The sequence below is a fragment of the Euwallacea similis genome, chromosome 22, assembly GCF_039881205.1.
Source record: "Euwallacea similis isolate ESF13 chromosome 22, ESF131.1, whole genome shotgun sequence".
NCBI classification, from domain to species: domain Eukaryota; kingdom Metazoa; phylum Arthropoda; class Insecta; order Coleoptera; family Curculionidae; genus Euwallacea; species Euwallacea similis.
In genome coordinates, this window is record NC_089630.1 from 2804004 (window position 1) to 2824706 (window position 20703).

Below are 20703 nucleotides of genomic sequence, written 5' to 3' on the forward strand. Positions count from 1 at the left end.
TTATCACGTAACTTCAGATTGGCGTGTGATTCATAAGCGACTAGGTCTTCACGTAAAACTTTAAATAGAGCCACTGACTTTTATTTTCTTTTTTTTTTATAGAAAATTAGAGAATCTGCACACAGACATGTGGACGTGACGTAGAGCGTTCTTGTGTGTCCACATAGTGTCGGCTTGGCCTCCTCTCAGAGTCGCTGACCGACTAAACTCTCTCCCTCTTTTCACCCAATAGTCCCTCCCGGAACCGCATGAACGCTACTTCGGGAGACTACTACTGACCTGAATTAACCTTAAGCTCCCTTCTGCAACAAATATGTTTTAATTCTGTTTTTTTTTTTTTTTGAAATCATGACAAGCAGAAGAATGTGCCTTCCTAAAGGAGTTTTACCCCTCTCAAGTCTTGTGGCCATCACATTTGACCATATTTCCGGTTCCTCCTAAACAATGCATAACAATCTCTCCAATCGGACTGTGCTGTATCAAACCTAACAAAAGCATCTTTGGCATAAATTATATATGTATAAGATAAATTATATGATGCAAAACAATGTAAGTGGGTACTAATGGTAATTCGACCTGATCTCGTCGAACAGACAATATATCACCTGGTTCTAAGCCTCAACAAAGAACATAAACTGTAATTTTAACCATCCCGCATCAAAGTAACGTACTTAAGACTTTGAAAATATTAGAATCGATAATGTTAAGACGTGGGAGGCGAATAACCATTCAGGCTTTTCCTAACGTGCCGAATGCAAATTAATACTGTTGAGCAAACTTTTACATTTATTAACATTTGTGAGGATCTCAGTGTCTTTGAAAAGCTCAGTACTTCGCGCGTTTTCCCATTTTCCACGGCCTTAGATGATAATGATGGACGCCCCCTCGGACGCCTCCACTTTCACCTGAATCTCTCACTTATTTCGGGATACGTGCACGCAAGCTGCGCCGGGTCCGGCGTGGGCCTGTTTCCACTGGCATTAAATCGCAGTGGGAAAAAGGAAAATAATAAGCAGAAAGTAAGAAAAGCCTTCCGAAAGACGCAGACGGAAAAATGCAAACTATGCCCCAATGAGACCGAACGAACGCGACGGGTTTTCGAATTTATTCTATGTTGGAACCCACGATTTCCGCCTGGTACTCACCTATCGGTACGAATAACTCATTGATTTCACCACGCCGTTGCACAAGGCTATGTAAATACGTATCAACTTTAATTAGTTGTGCCTTTTAACGTTATTAAAGCCGATTCTAATTTAAATCGGAATTTTCTATCATAATTTGATGTTTGTCTCGATAGAGTCGAAGGCTATTATGTTTCTTGACATTTCAATCACAGCACGGCCAATTGAATGACCTTTTTTTTCAGCAAAGAGTCTGTTTGCCGAGCTCTACACGAATTTATTTGTTGAATAAAATCGCACGTAAATGTCCCACGCTTCTTGTGGAAATTGAGTGTGTTTGTTCTTAGGCTCGATTATCTTCATGAAGGAATCAGGTGCTTATCATAAGACGTAAAAGTGTTCAAACGAGTACGCCAAATACGGATATTCCTTATTATTTTCTAATAACTGTCTTATTCAATAGAGTTTACACCTACTCGCCGCAGCGTGGGCTGGGGGGCTTATTAGCTTGTGGTATTGCTTTGGAGAATGGGGAGAATTGGGGCAGTGACACGGTTCGATATTTTCAGCTTAGATGGTCACGTTTTAGACCATTCACGCTAATTCGCCGAACGATAATAATTCAATGTTCGCTGACAGAAAAATAAAAAGTGAAAGAGCAGTAGCAGAATTTTTCGAAAACTATGGAAAAAATGAGTTCATCTGAGGTAGCAGCGCTAGCAGTAAAGCGGAAGGGCTGAAGCCTCGCTGCCCTCCACAAAACAGCCCCTCCTCTTTATAAGCAGCAGGACTCTACTCCGGGGATCCCCAAGCTGCTGCTCGCGAGCCAAATCCGGCCTTGGACGCTGCAAGGCGACACAAACTTAAAGTGCCAAACTTCACAGGCGTATTGTACATTTAAAAATATTTAAAAAAACTATACAAAATTGGTCGAAAAGTGCTTCGCAAAGAAAATACAGGGTGTCAATTTTTCCCTCCGACGCACCATTATCGAGTAAGAAAATAAAAACCGTTCAAAGTGCATTTTTCGTTATTGTCTGATAAACAAAAAAATAAACATAAGCGTAAAAAAAATTATTGATTAACTGGAAGTGCCTCAAGGTGATTGCCCCCGCTTCAATACATTGGTTGCATCGTTAGGCGACTGCGCTTTGCTCGATGTGAAAAAAATTCAAGAACAAAAAAGTTGTAACTTTAGTTGCTTAATGAGAAAAAATATCAAAGTTTTAAAAAAAGTCGTAAGTAAAAATAATAACTATAAATGACACTGCCTAACTTCAACAAAATTGGATAAAGAATTATTAAGATTTTTACAAAAAACGATTTAAAAAAAGTTTGACATCCTGTATCTTGAAAACGAAACATTACCGGACCTATGTTTATATAAACTTTCGCCTTAAAATCACTCAAAGGATCGCCCTTTGAAGTTCGGCCACGCACCTAAGTAACGCCCTGCACTATAGAATTTGTCTAATTGCCATCAATATTAATTTACTTATTGATTATTATTTATGTAGTATCGGGTTTTGACACTACTGTAGATATAGGATGGTGTTTATATCTTATAATGAAATCACAGATAAGAAAGGACTATAAGTATGCGTTTATTAATGTAAAGTGAACAAAAGAGAGTATAAAGTAACTTGTGAGTTTAGCTAGCGCAGACGCGACTTCTGAGTTACCAACGACAACCGAACCCAGAAGAAAAGAGGGCTTGTACATGCCCTGCAAAATCTTAAATACTAAAACCCATGGTGATAAACCATGGGCGTACCCTGGCTAGGGCGCCATCTGCAGCACTCGCCGCGTCAAACCGTTACGTCTTAAGCTGGGAATTGGAACTGCCACTATAGGGCCAACGAAATCTATCAAGGGCAATTCAAATGTCGACAAAGTATATTACAGGCAGTTCCAATGCCGACCCGGTTTATTGCGGGGATTTCCAACACCGACAAGGCATGGCATGGGAAGTTCCCATGCCCCAACTAATGCCCACCAGAGTCGTACCTCAGGGGTATGACAATCTTAAAGTTAATTCCTACTATCTAACATGTATCCAGCTTAAAAGTAACGCCTATCTACAAGGGACGCGATCCTACATTTATTGCATTTTCCTTCCCACTAGTGTCCACAATCTGACGCTTCTTTTCGAATGTACTGCATAAACCTCTCCCTATGAGTTTTGTCATGAACATGATTATTAACTAGTCCCGCATGCCGCTCGTCTACCCTGAGCTTACTAATTCTATTACCTAGGCACCAAAATTTACATACAAATGGATTTACACTCGATCGGTTGAAGATAAGAACCATTGTTGTAAATAATCGACAAAGGAAAGTAAACGAGCTTGCAAATAGCCGCCCAATAATATTACTCCTTATCAGAAAACCATGCCAACAATTCTACAACTATAATCTCCTATTTCAGAATGTGGCTGACGCGGTGTCCCTAATACGCAACTTTACTGTCCCGTGACACTTTCACCTAATCAGATAAGCGGACACTCTTACGAGAACCATTAACGAGAAAGAAGGCTATCAAAAGTCCTCTGGGAGCAGCCGAGTTTTTGAGTTTCACCCAAAAAAGCTCACCATCCTAGCAATTAGGTCACGAGCTATAAGGGTTGATCGCGCTTTAATGGAAGAAATAATGGAACTTCTAAGTTGGCGTCAAATGCAGATTTCCTTTTAGTGGAGCTCCAGAAATTACCTTTATTTCCGAAAAGTTCATTTTCAAGACATTTTTTTTAAGACACTCTTCTTTCCATATCTTGTTGACTTATTTCATGGTTGATTCTTCTGCTTTTCTCTTCCTCTCGATTTCCCTTAATTTTCTTCGCGTAGCGTCACCACGTTACTATATGGACTTCTTGGGGCGATCCCGATTCGCTTAAGAATGAAAGCAAACGCTCGCGGTTGAAAAAGCCACGGGAAGACCCCATAAACCCCCGGAAAGTTTTTTTTGTTTGTTTTGTTTTGTCATCAGCTTTGTCCTTGATATAATTATTAACTCGTCCTGCATGAGGCTCGTTTTAACGCCATAATCTACATACAAATGGATTTACACTCAATCAGTCTAAGATAAGAACCATTGTTGTAAATAGTCAACAAAGGAAAGTAAACAGACTTGCAAATAACGCTTAACAATATTGTTCCTTATCAGAAAACCATGCAACAATACTACAACTGCAGTCTTCCATTTCAGAATGTGGTGGCTGACTTTGTCCCTAATATGGTGGTGCGGAACCGCAGCAATACCCTCCCCGGCGCCGCCCCCCGATGGTGGCCGTGGCACATGGCATTGTCCAGAAATAACCCAGCAACCAGTGGTAGAGTGCAGCTGCGACATGCCTCATACTCTAAGATGTACTGGAGATAAGACTGCTTTGCAAATAATAGGTGAGATGCTCTCTACGTCATTTTGACGTCGATTCCGGTAACGATGACGTTATCGTGACGTAGGCCCTAGTAGTAAGGACGCAGGCCCTAGTGATAATGACAGCATTATGACGTGGATTCTAGTAATAGTGACGTCGCAGACATATCACTCTTAGCCTGTCAGTTATTTCCGATCCTGTGCATACAATGAAGGATTTTCCCATGGTTGATGAGAGCCCCCATATCGTGCATCCAACTGATTTTCAAACGAACGATCGATTGACGACCAATTTCCTATCATTAGCGTTGGAAATCGGGAGCAAGTTGTGAGAAAAAGAACAAACCGAGTTTAATTAATGTAAGAGATGGGGCCCCGGCAATTTCGCGTGCGAGTTTAGTAAAGATAGGAATTCCTTCGGCTTGTTCGATGCCTCCGGAATTTATTTTGACAGGTTCACGAACCTCTGATCGATTTATGGGATTTTAATCGGTTCGGAATTCATTAATAATTCTTTAAAAATTGACTGCGGCTTAAGAACATTAATAAATCGCTTTTCTTGGGTTTGCTTTCAGCCCGAAAGCTCCGATCGTTGGGAGCGGCCTCGATATCTCTTCTAGACTGTACAGTGCAAAACGTTTCGGTCCTCTCTGGGCCTCTGCTGGAAGGCATCTCGCTCCATGGACTAGTCATTTCATCTGGGGAGGTTAGAGACGTTGATTCAATTGCTTTCGAAGGTAAGAAATTGGGACTTTTAAGTATATCCGTAGCTCTACTGAATGCTCATTTCCAATCGGTACATATAAAACATGCTCAAAGCAACTAAAATTGATCCACAAAGCGCCACCGCCGATATTCCTAAACCTTAAGCATTCCAAGTTCTTAACAAAGAGGAAGACACACAGAGATTTAAAATAGGGGACTAAGTACGCCACTGATTTGCCCCAATGTCCAATAGCTCCAGCTTTCGGTAAAAAAGAGGACATTTAAGAAATATCTACCATTCAAACCAGAAGTGCATCGAAGAGAGATTTAAAGGGGTATTTGCATTCTACATGTGAAGAGCACTTTTAAATCGTATATATCTTTGTAATTGTATTTGGAAAATAAACTACGCCAATGATTTTCCCAATGTTTGGAAAACCCATGCTCTCTTTAATAGGGATGAAATTAGAGAAAACCCATTGTGCACAGCCATTAGTGTACCAAGCAGGAATTTCAAAGGTCTAGTTTTATAACGCCTTTCCATTCCTATGCCAGTGTGTGTAATGAAGCTTCAAGCAGTACGTAATAATGTTACACAATAGTATTCAGCTTTGACATGTTGGAAGTAATATTATCGTTGCCATGGCAGCGACGTCACGTTGCGTGCATTGTGTGTTGATTAAGAATTTTAAAATGGCAACAAAAAAAATATCTTCCTTGGAGATTTTCATAACTATTAGGACTTCCATAAGTTTATTATCAAATGGCCCATTGCCGAACTTCATAGATTGTAAAAAAAACATCATACGTGGAACCATTAATTCTAGGCATGTTACTTTTTGTTCGATAAAATTACTGATCACACGTATAACTCGGTCGTAAACTTTCGTCTCGCTCGTAACATACTTCTTACTATTATCATAATGGATTGCACTATTACGCCACCCCTTGAAAAGATGTTACGCCGCTGATTTTCCCAGAGTTTGAAACATCCAAGTTTCTTTTATAAAGAAGAAAATCTAAGAATAATCACAATACAATCACAGAGGCGAATTAAACAGAAACTTAGGGAGTACTTGCGGTCTCAAAATATACTTTTAAGAGTCTAATTTTTGAAAGTTTAGAATTGTATTTGCAACCAAACTACATTACTTATTTTCGGACAACATCTTAACAGTTTCTAAAAGATTCTCAGAAAGGATCCAGGGTCGTAACAGAATGGGTTTGAAAAGGTGATAATGTGTGATCAATATTCAATATTAAATTATTCATAAACTTATAATTTCCTTTGCATTGCGTATGTTTAATGTGTATTATACCGTGCAGTTCTAAATTTTCCCCCCTCCTAATTAACTTTTTAACAAATTATTATTGTTAAAAAATTCAAAAGCAGCACTAAATAGAACAAAAAGTACTTTGACAACTTGACAAAAATACTTTGACAACTACCTGAATACAAAAATCTTTTATACGTTTGTTTATCTTTCTAAATATTGCTTACGTCACCGATGGGGTGAAATGGTCGATTTTTTAAAATTGAAACTTAGGTCAAGTGACGTCTCAAATTAAAGGTATTTCAAAGCTACATTTCATGATGTAATACAATTTAAAATTGATCGATTAGCTTTTGAGAAAAACAGCTATAAAATAGAAAAAAATAAATGCAATAATGTAATGCAAATCAGTTTTTGGTTATTTTTATAAAATGTCAGAAGTTATATAGCCATCTGTAACGTTGTGGGGCCATCTGCGTTATCCTGTGGTCATCTGCATTTCATCTCATCTTATGCCATTGTATTATCCTGTACAAAGTCGCCTGGCGTGATGGACAAGTGGAGCCCATTAGGACCACAAGATAAATCACCCTTAGCCATATAAACCATATCGTTCTTCCTCATAATTTCCTGCGAGCAGTTGCAAGTCTGATCATTGTAAATTAGTTTTTCAGTGCAATAAAAATTGTTTTTTTTTTGTACAATAAAAACGTCAAATTACAGAAATTTGCAGATCTATTAACCCACAAGCCTTCGTTAATGTAAGGCAGGAAGTTGTTGATAAATTACATTTTTGTCGGGAGCAAAATGGTACCCATTTGGAATATTTAGTTTAGTTAATTTCTTATCAACAAATAGATTTTTTTTATCGTTTATGTACTATGAAACTGAATTTGTATTTATTTTTAGCTCTTTTTCTCAAAAACGAATGAATCGATTTTAAATCGTTTATGCCGTTAAATATAGCTTTGACCTTTCATTTGAGGCGTCACCTGACCTATATGTCAATTTTAAAAAATCGGCCATTTTGCCCTATAGTGACGTAGCAACATTTTGAAAAATAAACAAGAGATAGTATTTTTTGCCCTATTTAAAGCTGCTATTGAATTTAAAAAAAATAGTAATTTGTTAAAAGTTAACTAAGGGGAGAAAGAATTTCGAGCCTCACGGTATCTCATTGCTATAAGATACCTGAATAAACTTATCATTCTGTTTTAAGGCTTAACTTCACCGCTTCAAGCTCTCGGATTACCAAACAACCAGCTGACATCAGTACCCACCTTAGCTCTGAAGAGTTTACCCGAACTAGACCGCCTTGACTTATCAGGAAATCGTATGAAGATCCTAGAAGGAGCCTCTTTCAAGGTAAACCAACCGCACTTCGTCCTTAATTACAACATTTCATCCATATTCCTTCCAGGGTCTGAGAAATCTCTCGTTCATCGATATCAGCAACAACATAATCACGAAAATATCCCCGAACACCTTCGACAACCTTCCTCAACTTCGAATTCTTCGCCTGCGAGCTAACCGCATCTCTATACCTGTTATTACCAAAGTGAACCCCATTTCAACAGTGGAAGACTTGGATATGTCAGAGAATTTACTGGTGGGACCTTTAGGCCCTAAAACCTTCCCTAAAATGGAGTCTTTGAAGGACTTGCAGCTGTCCCATAACTCTCTGAGCAGCGTTAAAATGGGGGCTCTACAAGGATTAACTAACCTCACGACTTTGAGACTGCAGCATAATCTTATTGATGTGATTGAGGACCACGCCTTTATTCACTTGAGTACTCTGGTAATATTAGATATGGCTCATAATAGGATCGTGGCCGTGTCCGGAGCTTCGCTGGCGCATTTGAATTATCTACAAGAGCTGGATTTGAGGCACAATTTCCTGAGAGCTTTAACTGCAGATTTGGTGCAACCCTTGAAGTCTTTGAGGGTGCTTAAGCTTGACGAGAATGATATTTCTATTGTCGCAGGAGATGCCATGAAGCCGAATACTATTCTGAAGCATCTGACCTTGTTGGAAAATCCGCTAAATTGCGATTGCAGTTTGATAGAGTTTAGTTTGTGGCTGGCCAATGCTTCGATACCAGCTGAAGATAAGGCCACTGCAATCTGCACTACTCCTCCCTCGTTGGAAAACGCCCTACTGATGGAAATCACCTCGGATTCGCTGCTTTGCGGAGAAGATGAGCAGGAGTCCATCATGGCCCCTTTGAGCACCCCTTACAGGGCCAAAGTGAACTTACAGGATTTTAAATACGATGGATCAGCAGTGAGACTGAGCTGGAGAGTCGAAGAAGGGGCTTCGCCTTACACTTGCGACGCAATATTTATCTACGAGGAGGAGGGCCCGAATGAAATCCTTCTGGAATCCTTCCCCATTAAGTGCAACTCTAGTGAAATGATGAATCCTGGAGTTCTCGAAGTCACTGTGCCCACATCGCTGCAACTTCAACACAAGTATCGCTACTGCGTTGCTTTGTTCGGATCAGACAAATCTGATGATGTTTCATTGATTCTTGGATGTTCCGATATGATCCCGTTAGAGGCCAATCCATCCATTATACCCCCTCAAGGTAGCTTCATTGCGCTAATGCCCAGGGTGGTGACCATCCAAGCAAATCTGACCTCATCTGGAAGCTTGAATTTGGAGGTGCAAATATACCCAGAGAATGAGGTCAAGTGCGAGCTCAACGTAGCTATTCTAGACCAAACCACTTTGCTCTCTCAGAGAAAACTACCTTGTGAAGAACCTAGATATACCTTCGTGGATCTAGTGCAGGGACCTTATAGAGTGTGCGCAAATGTTCTCCAGCCAGGAACAGCAATTGATTTGCCTAAACTCAAATGTGTTACAGTCTTCAAGAAGGATTTTCACAGGTTTTCCGGCTTGGACATAGCATTTGTGACCATCTTCACGATTTTGTGCATTATGGTGATAGCGCTGATATGGGGAGTGAGAAAAATGCTCCTGAAGCCGAAGCTGCAGACTCATCAGTGCTTTTTGCCTCCGGATTGTGACGATAACGTGCAGCATAATCGGTATGTTAAATTGCAAGCGACTACGAAATTGTAGTTTTTGTATCATTGGAAATTGTGCCATAATTCAGCTGAGACAAATACGAGGTTTTCAAAAGAAATTGTAATTTTCTAGGGATTTGTATCTTAAAAAAATATTAACTGTTACTAATAATAATTACGGTATTTATCAGCTTTAATGATTTTTAGGTTTTCCGTTCAAAATGGTTCTAAAAGTTCTGTTTTCTTTTTCGTTTTAGAGTCCTGTAATCCGTATTAGGTGAGGAGGCTACTTTGATTGTGTTTTAACAATTATTATTATGATACGTCTAATTGCCTTTAGGTACAGAAACTCTTTTATAATTTTTCTAGACTTCTTTGTCGTATTAAATTTGTCCTAAATAATACCTTCTGTTAATTTTGTATTTAATACAGTAATAAAGGGCAAGCATGACTTCTGAAATATAAAACTATGGGAGGTGTTTTTTGTTAAAATTGAATTAACACATGAATTAACGGAACTGATTAACTTTAGTCTGTATATTGTAGATACTCGTACGAATACTAATGCTTGTTTTTATGTTTGTTAAAAATTGTTGTTAGTTTTGTGTATGTAAACCGCCTTGTAAAATAAACTATTTCTTGCCAAATAATGCTTTTTTATTAGCTATAAATCATTTTAAAAAAATTATTTTTATTGTGTTACCAAAAGATAGTATGGGATGCTAATACAGGGTTTCCACGGCGTGCTCTGTATGCGAGACACAAGGCAGGAAAAGTTTCGTCTGAAAGTTTGATGTTTACACAGAAATAATAAAAGTAAAAAATAGAAATTTAGAAGCAAATCTGCTTTGTGGTTATTCCACTGGTTACAACTGATTATTAAAAACAGGTAGAGGACTGAACATAAATAGGCACAAAATAACGCAGATCATTGAAGAAATTAAGTAAAAAATGAAATTGAGTTTTCCCAAATGTGAGTAAATATCAATATACAGGGTGTTTTATTTAAAGTTACACAAGCAATTATCTCCGAAGTCAAATTTAAAACCAAAAAAAGTTTTAAACAAACATTACTTGTTATGAAAGGGGACGTCCAGTAAGTAAATTTTTACTCAAGGTCATTTAAAGGACATTTCACGGCCAACTTTGGTTTTTTAGATGGAACACCCATTTTTTTGTAAATTTACTAAGAACTTAAAGCATTAAGTACTTTTTGCTGGAAAAGTTTTTTTGAAAAACGAAAAGCTTCTTTCTAAAACTTTTCGTTTTCCAGATATTAACAAAAAGTGAAGTGGCACATTTGAAATAACACATGGCAATTGCAAAAAAAACTTTATTAATGAAAAATTAAAATTCACAGATACTAAAAATTATCACAAAATCATAGTAAAAATCATTTTTAAACATTTACCAGTCGAACAAATGGCCAAAATGTTACTTCATATTCATTGTAACCACTTGTGCGTAAACGCTAAAAGTGCCAAATCCCCCTTCGAATTCCAAAAAAAAAAAATCTCACAGAAAATAAACTTCTACTCTTATGTGTGAAATAGTGGCGTTGAAAAAGAGTTTATTTCCAGAATATTTAGCATAACACTTTAACTCGAATAATTACTATAATGCACTAATTGGAGGCTAGACCTGCCAGCCGAAGCAAGTGAATTATTCCTATTTTCTCTGTCCATTGAAGGGACAAAAAAAATTCAATTTAAAGACGAGGGTAGGGCTAAAAATGTCCTTAGAAACGGTCCTAAATTTCTTGTAGCTACGACTACGTTAGGTCGATATCCGCATCATAACTAAGGCCACAGGTCACGAGCCGAAACTTTCCATTTTAATAGTAAATAATCTCAATACTGCTCATGGATACTTTTACAGATGACTATGAGGCCAAAAACCTTACCGACAAACCCTGGTTTACTTTACTGCAAAATTTGACGATTAAGGACCTAGATGAGCTACACGATTACTTTAAAACGAAACTTGATAATAATGGTTTGGAGGTGGGAGTGACCAAGAGTCAGTTTGTGGAATTTGTCGCCATTAAAGGTATTTATAGGCAGATACACAATTCAAAACTAAATTCCCACGAAATTTGACTATTAGACCATGGGACGCACGCAAACGCACTTTTTGACGCCATTGCACACAAGCAAGCCTCAACCATCAGGTGGAATGATTTTCTAGATTTTTCCATTAAAAATATATCTCCAGAGATCAGAAATCCATTGAGCCTCAATGTGAAATCCATTGAACCAGTGGCTCACACCAAGGTGCAGCGCTCAGCTTATCAAACTGGTAGTTGCTCTATTTGAAAAGCGCGATTTCAGATCGAACTAGTGGCCAAAATAGTTCTAATAGAGACTGACCAATACTTCTGCTATGCAATTATCCTGAAACATGGAAGAGTAGGCTTATATGATGGAAATATGAATTTCCTAACATCGTACCATGTGGTGATGACCAGAGAAGATTTAAGTCGACCTGAAGATGAACGAAGGAGGCGCAATAGGTAATTAGGTTTAAATACATCTTTTATTCAGACTAACTTTCAATTATACCTTCAGATGGGTTACAGATGCTCTCTTCTGTCCGGACTCTCTTTTATTCCTCATTACTAACACAGCAAGGAGTATAGTAATCTATGAAGCATCCGGGCTGAATCACGTGCCCTACTGGTTAATCCTCAGTACGCCCAACATCTTAGAGGTTTGTCCCTTGAGACAGAAAGTCCTATTTTATTCTTCAAATCTTTAGTGTCTCAGTTATAAGCCATTCACGAGGATGAAGCACTCTGAAGGTGGTTATACCAACAGTTTTCTATTCGCTGGGGATTGCTATGGTAACGTGATGAGCTTCACCTTTCTTCAGCCGAAGAATGGGCTTTTACGCAGGAAGAGAAATGACCAGATAACTTTGTTTTATTGGAACGTATGTTTCTAAGGCAGCGATTGCGGAATACCTACTTCTTAACAATTTACAGGATTTTTTGAAAGAGAGGGATCATGTAATAGTGAAATTTCATAGGAAAGTTCATAATGGCTCAATTACAAGAATTAAGTACTTCGAAGAACTAGAGCTTCTAGTGACTTCTAGTGCGGACCCAGTAAATTCGACCGTGCTGAAGCACCTTGGACATAAAAAGAGCACCATTTCCTATAGAACTGAAAAGGTACATTGTCCTGCAGGCGAATATAAAAGCACTATTTCGAACCTGGAAATAGGGGGTAAGCTGCTTTGATTTGCGGATTTCATCCAAAGTCCTAATAACCGGAAGCGATGATGGAACCATAAAACTCTGGAATATCTTCATATCCAAAGCCGTAGCAACGTTCACTGCCCATCAGTCCAAAATCGTCGATATACAAGTCATGGAACTGCAAAATCTCTTCCTAAGCTGCTCAGCAGATGCTGTAAGTCCCTTTTTGGCAACACAACACTGGATATAATTTTCCAGGGTGAATAAAGGTATATTTTGCACCCCCTTGGTATTTCATATGCCCTAGGTGTTAAAGTTATGGGATCTGAAGGAAAGTACTTGCCTGCAGACAATAAAACTTAAGTTCCCTTGCTTTCGTATTCATGGAAAAGTCATTGAATGGGGCATAAACTGTATTTATCCGGGGCCTAGGAGGAAACAGTCGGACGAGTTGGGCTCTAAGGATAACGAAAGAGAGTGTTTTGGAATTGGGGATATCAACGAGATGAAAGCTGAATTTAACGGAGAAAGGTAATGAATGAGTTTGTTAATGTTGTAGAGCACAACTCTTTAATGGGTTAAAAACTACATTTGCGGGAGGTGCAGCTTTTTATAGGAACTCTTTTGCTCCTCGTTTAAAAACCTCGTAATTTCTTAGAAGGAAGATATTAATTATTGCATCCCTAAATCTATCTAAACACTAGAAAAAAACATGTATCGAGGAAGATAAACTTGGGAAGATTTTAGCATCGCTCAATGAGAATTTACGATTTTACCCCCGGCTTCCCACAAAATTCCCGAATCCCTTGAAAAATACGTTTAGATGAATATTCTCTTCATGGGTTTTTTTGCCACGAGAAAGATCTGCTTAAGGCACCCAGCTTAGTGTTTTGGCAGTCAGGTAGTGTGGGATTCACCGAAGCGCCCATTTTGCGCTACCGGTGACTTAAGCAACATTTAAAAAAATTAGCAAATGTCAAAAAACAGTATTTTTTTAATTAAATTTTAATTCAAATTTTAAAAAATTTAACACTGCTTTTGAATTTTAAAAAAATTGTTAACAAGTTAACAAGGAGGGGAGAAGGGCAATTTAGAGCCGCAATATTCCTTCTATCAAGGATACTGGTGTTAACGTGTTCACGCACGCATTCAGTTCTTGTAAAATCTGAAATTTTGAGCAATGAAATCTGCACTACTTTACAGTATGCAGTTTTTCCAATCTAATAGATAAACCTTCTGAAGCTACCGTGACCGCTGAGTACCTAAGTCAGGTAACAGTTCAAGCGTCTGTACTTACACAAAATTCAGATTTTAAGGTCAGGGATTAATTTTTAAGTCCACTCACCCTTGTCTTCTAGACTTGCCCAGCATACTTACCATTTCTAAATGGTGACCGCTGGCCAGTACGTTTCCGTCACCCGTAGACCGCTGGTTCCTCAGGGAGCTCTATTGCCTAAAGTGCATAAGAATTCCGCCGACATTTTCGTTAGGTTCAACTAAATCTCATGTTTTAAAGATTCTGCAATTTCTTACGAGGATATTTTGCTAAGGCCTGAAATGAAGGAGCAGGAACCAAGGAGCGCGTCCTTTTTCTATTGTCAAGTCTGCTTTATTTCCGAAGACAAACAAACCCAGAGGAGATATTTTCAGGTCATTCCAGCAACTTTGGGAGCGCTCCTCCCTCTTCGTAACATGTTGCAACTACTTGGCCAATCTCAGCACAACCTTCGCAGATGTTAACATTGAATATGGGTTCTATCGCCCAATCTTACCACCTCCTCCTCTGCAAAATAGCGTGTTGATACCGTCAAACTGGAAACTACAGGGGGAATCTGAACGCCTTCAAAGGTACCTTTCCAGACGTTATTAATGTTTTACTACACAAATTTTTAGTTGGGAAAGGCAGCTTAACGTGAACGTAGAAAAGCAGCTTGAAGAGCTAAAATTCATCCTAGACAAAGACATTCTTGAGGATTGTGGAACCAAAAGCGACATCAATTACAAAATTGCAATCCTGGAATTGAAAAAAGAAAAAGTAAGTAATATGCAGGAATTTTAACAAACTTAGCCCGCTTAAGCGTTACAGATGCATTCAAAAGTTGCCCTGGGATCGCCCTATTTAGCGCTGGATTTACCTGATATGGAAGAATTGAAGTTATCTGAAGATCTTCCAACTACGAATCTCAAAAAGGGTGAAGAGTATGTTAGAAAGATCAAGGCCACGTTGCAAAATGCCGCCTACAAGAACGAGGTGTTTTCCTCGCCGGACACTTCCAGTAGCAGCAGGACGAAGTCTAATAAAAGCAGCATTGTGGAACTACCCTACTAATAAAGTTTGTATTTAGCATGAATTCAAAAACAGGATATTACGTATTTAACCGTAATTGTTACAATAAAAATTGTGTAAAACAAGAATGCTACTCTTTCAATGGCGATTACTAAAAGGATCCAGAATTGGTGGTCTTTGTCCTCTGCTCTAGATACGTTGGAGAGAGACAGGGATATGTCCAAGTCACCATAATCTTCGGGCATCTAGGGTTTAATTTAAAACACAAATAACTCATATTCGCTTTGAATTATGCAGCACTTACCACGATGTTGGGCAACCATAAGACTACCTTAACAACTCTTTTAGTCAAGACATTGCAAATCACGTGAGGAAGCGGTTTTGAGTGTTTCTTCTTATAGAGGTTTGTCACCAAAACTGATAACATCACTGCCAGTAAGCTGCCTCCTAAACACCAACTATAAAGGACGACTGGAAAGGATGGAAAATCTTAACATCTGCTTCATTCTACTAAATAGAACTTACTTAGCAATGGAACTCCGCCAGGCTTGTGGGGCACAAAATGCGCTAGAGCAAGTAACATTATAATCCCTATTATGACTTGCGAACATCCCAGGAGAAGTTTTGTGTTACCTCTTGGTGACACCCACCAAAGGAAGAGCAGGCAAGTGCCTATGACTGAAATTTGCTATTAAATTTTAACGCCAGAAAAATAAATCTCATTACCAAGAAGGGGCACGAAGAACACCATGCCATACACAACAGAGGACCTCCTGATCTCAAAGTACACTCCAAATCTGGGCTCATTTGTAGAACTATCATTGGTTGGCTCAATATCAACTACCGAGGCCTCTAATACCAGCCATTGCGAAGAACTTTGTTGCAACTAATAAAATCACTTCTGTTACAAAAATATCAATATAAAATAGTTTAAACTTACGAAACTGCTAGAGGTGTCACTGAAGTTAAGTACAATACTGCCATAGTCCACTGCAAATCCGAAAAGGACTTTGCAAATGTGGATGTTCCTGGGCCAATCTACCATTTGGGATTCATCGCAAAAGGCTTTCAAGTGGAATGTGGTTTTCCATAACACCTCACCTCTATTGTCTACTGTTAGGATGGAGTTTTGAGGCAGCTGTATTGGGGTGCTTACAGTGCTGAACCAAATATACAGAGTTACAATGCGAAAACGAACATTTAACATTTCCTTAACTGTTGACAATATGAAAATTTGGCAAAATAGGTCAAATTAGATATCAAAAGGGTTAACTTTTGAGGATTTGTTGTTGTATAGCATTGAAACTCCTGAGCCCCCGAGTGCCTACCCCTAAAACTTTAAATAGCAACCCTCAATTTTTATGCCATTTTTTATATCCTTATGGAATTCTAGACATCCTTTTTTTGTAGAAATTTTATTAAAATTGAAGTATTTACTTCACAATCCGATGAAAACGCTTAAAACCGATTCCTCAAGGGTTAAAACAAATACCTCAAAAGTTGACCCCCTTGATATTTAACTTTACATTTTTTGCCAAATTTTCATATTATCACCAGTTAGAAAAATGTTAAATGTTGTTCATTTTCAAATTGTCGCCCTGTATATATTATGTATGTTAAGTAGTTATGAATAAATTACATGTGAATCGTTACCTATAACAAGTAAACTCTGGAGTCCAAACTTCGTTTCTAGCTGCATGGATTTGCGTTATGTTCTCAAAGGCGATGGGGTCCCAATGAAGCTTCTCATCGTGCCATTTCTGAAACGCAGGTATAAAGTAGATGCAATATACCAGATGTTTCTTTTAAAGTGACACAAGCGATTATCTGGGAAACTAAATTTAAAATCAGAAAAGTTTCAAATATTGCTTGTTCAGGAAGGGGGACGTCCAACACACATAAGCAAATTTTTACTTAAAGCCATTTAAAGGACATTTAAAGGCCAATTTTTTGAGTAAATTTATAGAGCTTAAAAAATAAAATATTTCTTTTTGGAAATTTTTCTTCTAAAACTTCTTGCGCTCCAGATATCAACGACAATTGAAGTGGCACATTTAAAATAGAACATGATTTAAATTACGAAAAAAACTTATCCAGCAAAAAAATGCTTAATTTTTTAAGCTCTTTGCAAATATGCGAAAAAAATTAGGTGTTCCTTTAAAAAAACCAAAGTTGGTCTTAAAATGTCCTTAAAATCACATTGAGTAAAAATTTGCTTATGTGCTTTGGACATCCCCTTTCATAACATTTGAAACTTTTTTTAATTTTAAATTTAGTTTTGGAGATAATCGATTGTGTCACTTTAAATGAAACACCTTCTAATTTAATATACAAATACTTGCCATGAAAGTGGTGCCTTGAAGCTCTATTGAAGATTTTTGCTCGTCCTAATAATACAACACTTTGAGCCATAAAGATCTAAAATTTTTCAAACAAACTCACTAAATCCAGGTACTCAATGTCCATTGCCATTAAAATTTGAGTTACTGTAGATTGGTTCATTACAGGTCTAACCAAAGGGTCGTATGGTTTTAAAAGGTTTCGTCTAAGTTTGTCTAGTGCGGTCAGTCTTTTCTCAATTTCCTGTAATAGATTAAAGAAATATTCGATTAGAACATTTTCTTAAAGCTTTGGGAACATTCAAATGCCTACTTCTTGGTTTTCCGATCGATCGCAGTTGAAGTACCATTTGGCTTCGATTCCGGACCAGGTGCTGAAACTTATAAATTTCACGGGTAATGGTTCAGGGTCCATCCAATCTATGAAAGATGCATTGTCGCCTTCTCTTCCCACTTCAAGTACTCCACTTTTGGTGATGTGAAGCCAAAAGAAGTGAGGATCAAGGGCAGACAACAAACCCTTGATGCGAACCGACTGCTTGACCTCCGACTTCTGCATTCTTCTGATATCACAAAAAGTATTTCCTCCTGCACCGATAACAACTTCATATGCAGAGTCATTTTTACTGACGTTATCTGCAAACGAACATAAAGAATCAAGGTTTCCATTAAAGATAAAAACTGCCTTAGAAATCCTTCATATGCAGTTACAGTTTGATATAGAACTACATGGAAAGCATCACCAACCTGATTCCGCCAATAATATGTGGGCATCACTGGTAGCTAAAACTGCAAAATGGAAATCCAAGAAGAAAGTCCCATTTTCTTGAGTATGGATTGGGTAAAATTCCTTATAGGTACTACCAGAACGTGAATATGATATGTCGCATTTGGTTAAATCTGCAATGGAGTATTGAATTGTATTATTGTGGATAACTGGTGAACAAATAGAGAAATCAATGAACATGAGGATTGATGAGAAAAAAAATTATTTAAAAAAACCAAAAATGATGAGAGACTCCCTATAACATCAAGAATAAAGTTTGCAATAAGATATAATGTATATGATATACAGGGTGTCCCAACGAAAATGAGCCAACCATCAGCCACTTCTTATATTGTCGTGTTTAGAGAAATTATTGTCGGTTGATTTTTCTTGGGGGGCATGTTTTGACGTAAACTTAACGCCTGGACAAACAACCTCCTAAAAGGAGGCGGTACAACCCCTCAAATTTGAAAAGGGGAAAAGGGTCGTGAGACACTTAGTTTTAAAGGTTTTGGAACATTCCTTGCATCAGGCTATGATAAAAGTAATTTTGATGTGTCGTTTTTACAAAAAATTTTTATTTGTCATAGTTAAATTCACTTGCAAGAAAACATCAAATTTTATTTATAAATTCTTTACTTATCGCTCCTGGATGTTATCAATTTTAATTAAAAAAGTTACTGCGATTGCTTTTTTCTATTAGAAAAGACCTAATTTTATTGATTGCGAGTAGATTTAAGACGCAAACATAGCATTTTCAATTCAAAAACTTCTGAGAGCAGTTGATTTCTATTACTCAAATATGTGCAAGACTTACTGCAAGAATATTTAACCAGCATCATCCTGATAACTTTGTTCGTCATAAGTACGTATTCATAACAATAGAAAAATTCAGGGAAACTGGTTCTCTTCACAACCGGAAGCCCCGCCCAATATTGGGCTATCAATAATGGGGTTCCCGTTGGTGTTTTGAGCCACGTTTCTTTAATACGCAATTCATTCGAGGGCTATCACAAGCTTCTGGAGTCAATACATCACCTGTCCCCAGAATGCTTCACAAGTGTAAATTTTATTCTCACAAAATAAATCTTATCCGTGAACTAAATGAAGATGATTTTGGCAAACTTCTAGAATTTTGTGAAATCCTGTCAGACCGCCTACATAATAATCAACATCTACTCCACAGCATTTCTTCCTCGGATGAATCTTCATTTTTGTTGAATGGTCACGTGAATCGGTACAACTGTTGATATTGGAGCGAAGTTAGTGCCCGTTTAATGCGAGAAGAGCATACACAACATCCTGAAAAACTCAACGTTTAGACTGGGATATAAGGCAATCAAATCGTTGGTCCATTTTTCCTCGCGGAAAACTTGAACGGCGCCATTTATCTCGATATGTTGCAAAATTAAGTCTATCATCAAATTATTGGAAAAATGGAATTTAATCGAAAATGACTTGTTTTTTCAATAGGATGGGGTCCCGTCTCATTGGTCAGCGCTTGTTCAAAATTTTCTAAAAGATAATTTTCCCGAGCATTGGATTGGATGTAGAGGACCTATCGTATGTCCAGCTAGATCATCAGATTTGACGCCTTTGAATTTTTTTCCATGGGGGCGCCTTAAATGTAAAGTGCACGAAACAAAGCAAACTTGTTTGGAACACTTACCATAAAGAATAATTTGGGTGTACCGTCAATTATCGCGAGAATTTTTAAAAAATGTACGTTTAAATCGCGTTTATACTTTTGTATGGAAGCAAATGGGGGTCAATTTGATCATTTAACTTAGATAAATCTTTTTTGTGTTTTTTAAAAGTGGATTTAACGATGATATGAATTTAAATTTTTGCAAAAACGACTTGTCAAAATAACTTTTATCATAGTTTGTTGTAAATAAGTCCCAAAACCTTTAAAACTAGGTATCACGCGACCCTTCTTCCTTATTCAAATTTAAGAGATTGTAACGCTCCCTCTTAGAGGGTTGCTCGTTCGGGCGCTCAGTGTTCGTCAAAAAATATCCCCCCAGAAAAATTAATCGACCTGTTAAGGGAAATTTCTCCAAACACGACAATATACGAAATATCCGGGGTGGCTCCTTTTCATTCGGACATCCTGTATAATATAATAGCAATAAGGTAGAAAACATTTGACCTTTATCTCCTACTAACCTGAGGAATTTGACTTATAAAATACACAGTTAACAACGCAAATAATATTCACTAATATAACGAAATTAAACATTGTCTCACTTGGAAGTACGTAGGTTCAAAATGAACGTACTTGTTCATCTGAAGCGCATTATAAGTTATATCAACTAGTCCATATCGCATTGTCATTTCCTGTTATTCCCACCCTAAGTTTATTATCAAAAATGACCGAAAGCTGAATATTTTCAAGTTTAAGTTTACCACAAAGTGCTTTTGGAGATTTCATTTAAATATTGCATTCGCTGGTACTTAAACAAAACGGTTTCTCCATTTTCGCCAGGAGCAAGGAGCGCATATGCATAAAAATGATAAATGAAGGATAAACGTTTACTTATTTAGTTTCCAAAATAATTTATTCGTGATCTACATCAAATGCAAATAACACTAAAAGG

The 20703-nt window shown here is 37.7% G+C and overlaps 2 protein-coding genes and 1 long non-coding RNA gene across 3 annotated transcripts in view; 2 read left to right on the forward strand and 1 right to left on the reverse strand.

Moving 5' to 3' along the window:
* Lrt (Leucine-rich tendon-specific protein) overlaps window positions 1-15070 on the forward strand; it is a 68562-nt gene extending 53492 nt beyond the window's left edge. Inside the window, exons 2-8 of the mRNA XM_066401336.1 lie at window positions 4330-4523; window positions 5076-5237; window positions 7699-7844; window positions 7900-9533; window positions 14362-14559; window positions 14605-14746; window positions 14798-15070. Coding sequence (XP_066257433.1) covers window positions 4331-4523; window positions 5076-5237; window positions 7699-7844; window positions 7900-9533; window positions 14362-14559; window positions 14605-14746; window positions 14798-15040 — 2718 coding nt within the window. The 5' untranslated portion in view covers window position 4330 and the 3' untranslated portion in view covers window positions 15041-15070. The remainder of the gene's footprint in view (window positions 1-4329; window positions 4524-5075; window positions 5238-7698; window positions 7845-7899; window positions 9534-14361; window positions 14560-14604; window positions 14747-14797) is intronic.
* LOC136416270 (uncharacterized) lies at window positions 11431-12733 on the forward strand. The gene is made up of 3 exons (XR_010752694.1): window positions 11431-11561; window positions 11619-11785; window positions 11843-12733. It is a non-coding gene; the product is annotated as an uncharacterized lncRNA (long non-coding RNA).
* LOC136416251 (acetylcholine receptor subunit beta-type lev-1-like) lies at window positions 15029-20409 on the reverse strand. Its single transcript, XM_066401343.1, has 11 exons — window positions 20273-20409; window positions 18085-18237; window positions 17651-17973; window positions 17441-17581; window positions 17341-17385; window positions 16652-16758; window positions 15939-16158; window positions 15725-15884; window positions 15524-15676; window positions 15303-15469; window positions 15029-15243 (listed from the first exon to the last, which is right to left on the reverse strand). The coding sequence occupies exons 1-11, from the start codon at window positions 20343-20345 to the stop codon at window positions 15064-15066; spliced, it is 1722 nt and encodes a 573-aa protein (XP_066257440.1). The 5' UTR covers window positions 20346-20409; the 3' UTR covers window positions 15029-15063.
* Between the last annotated feature and the right edge of the window lie 294 nt (window positions 20410-20703).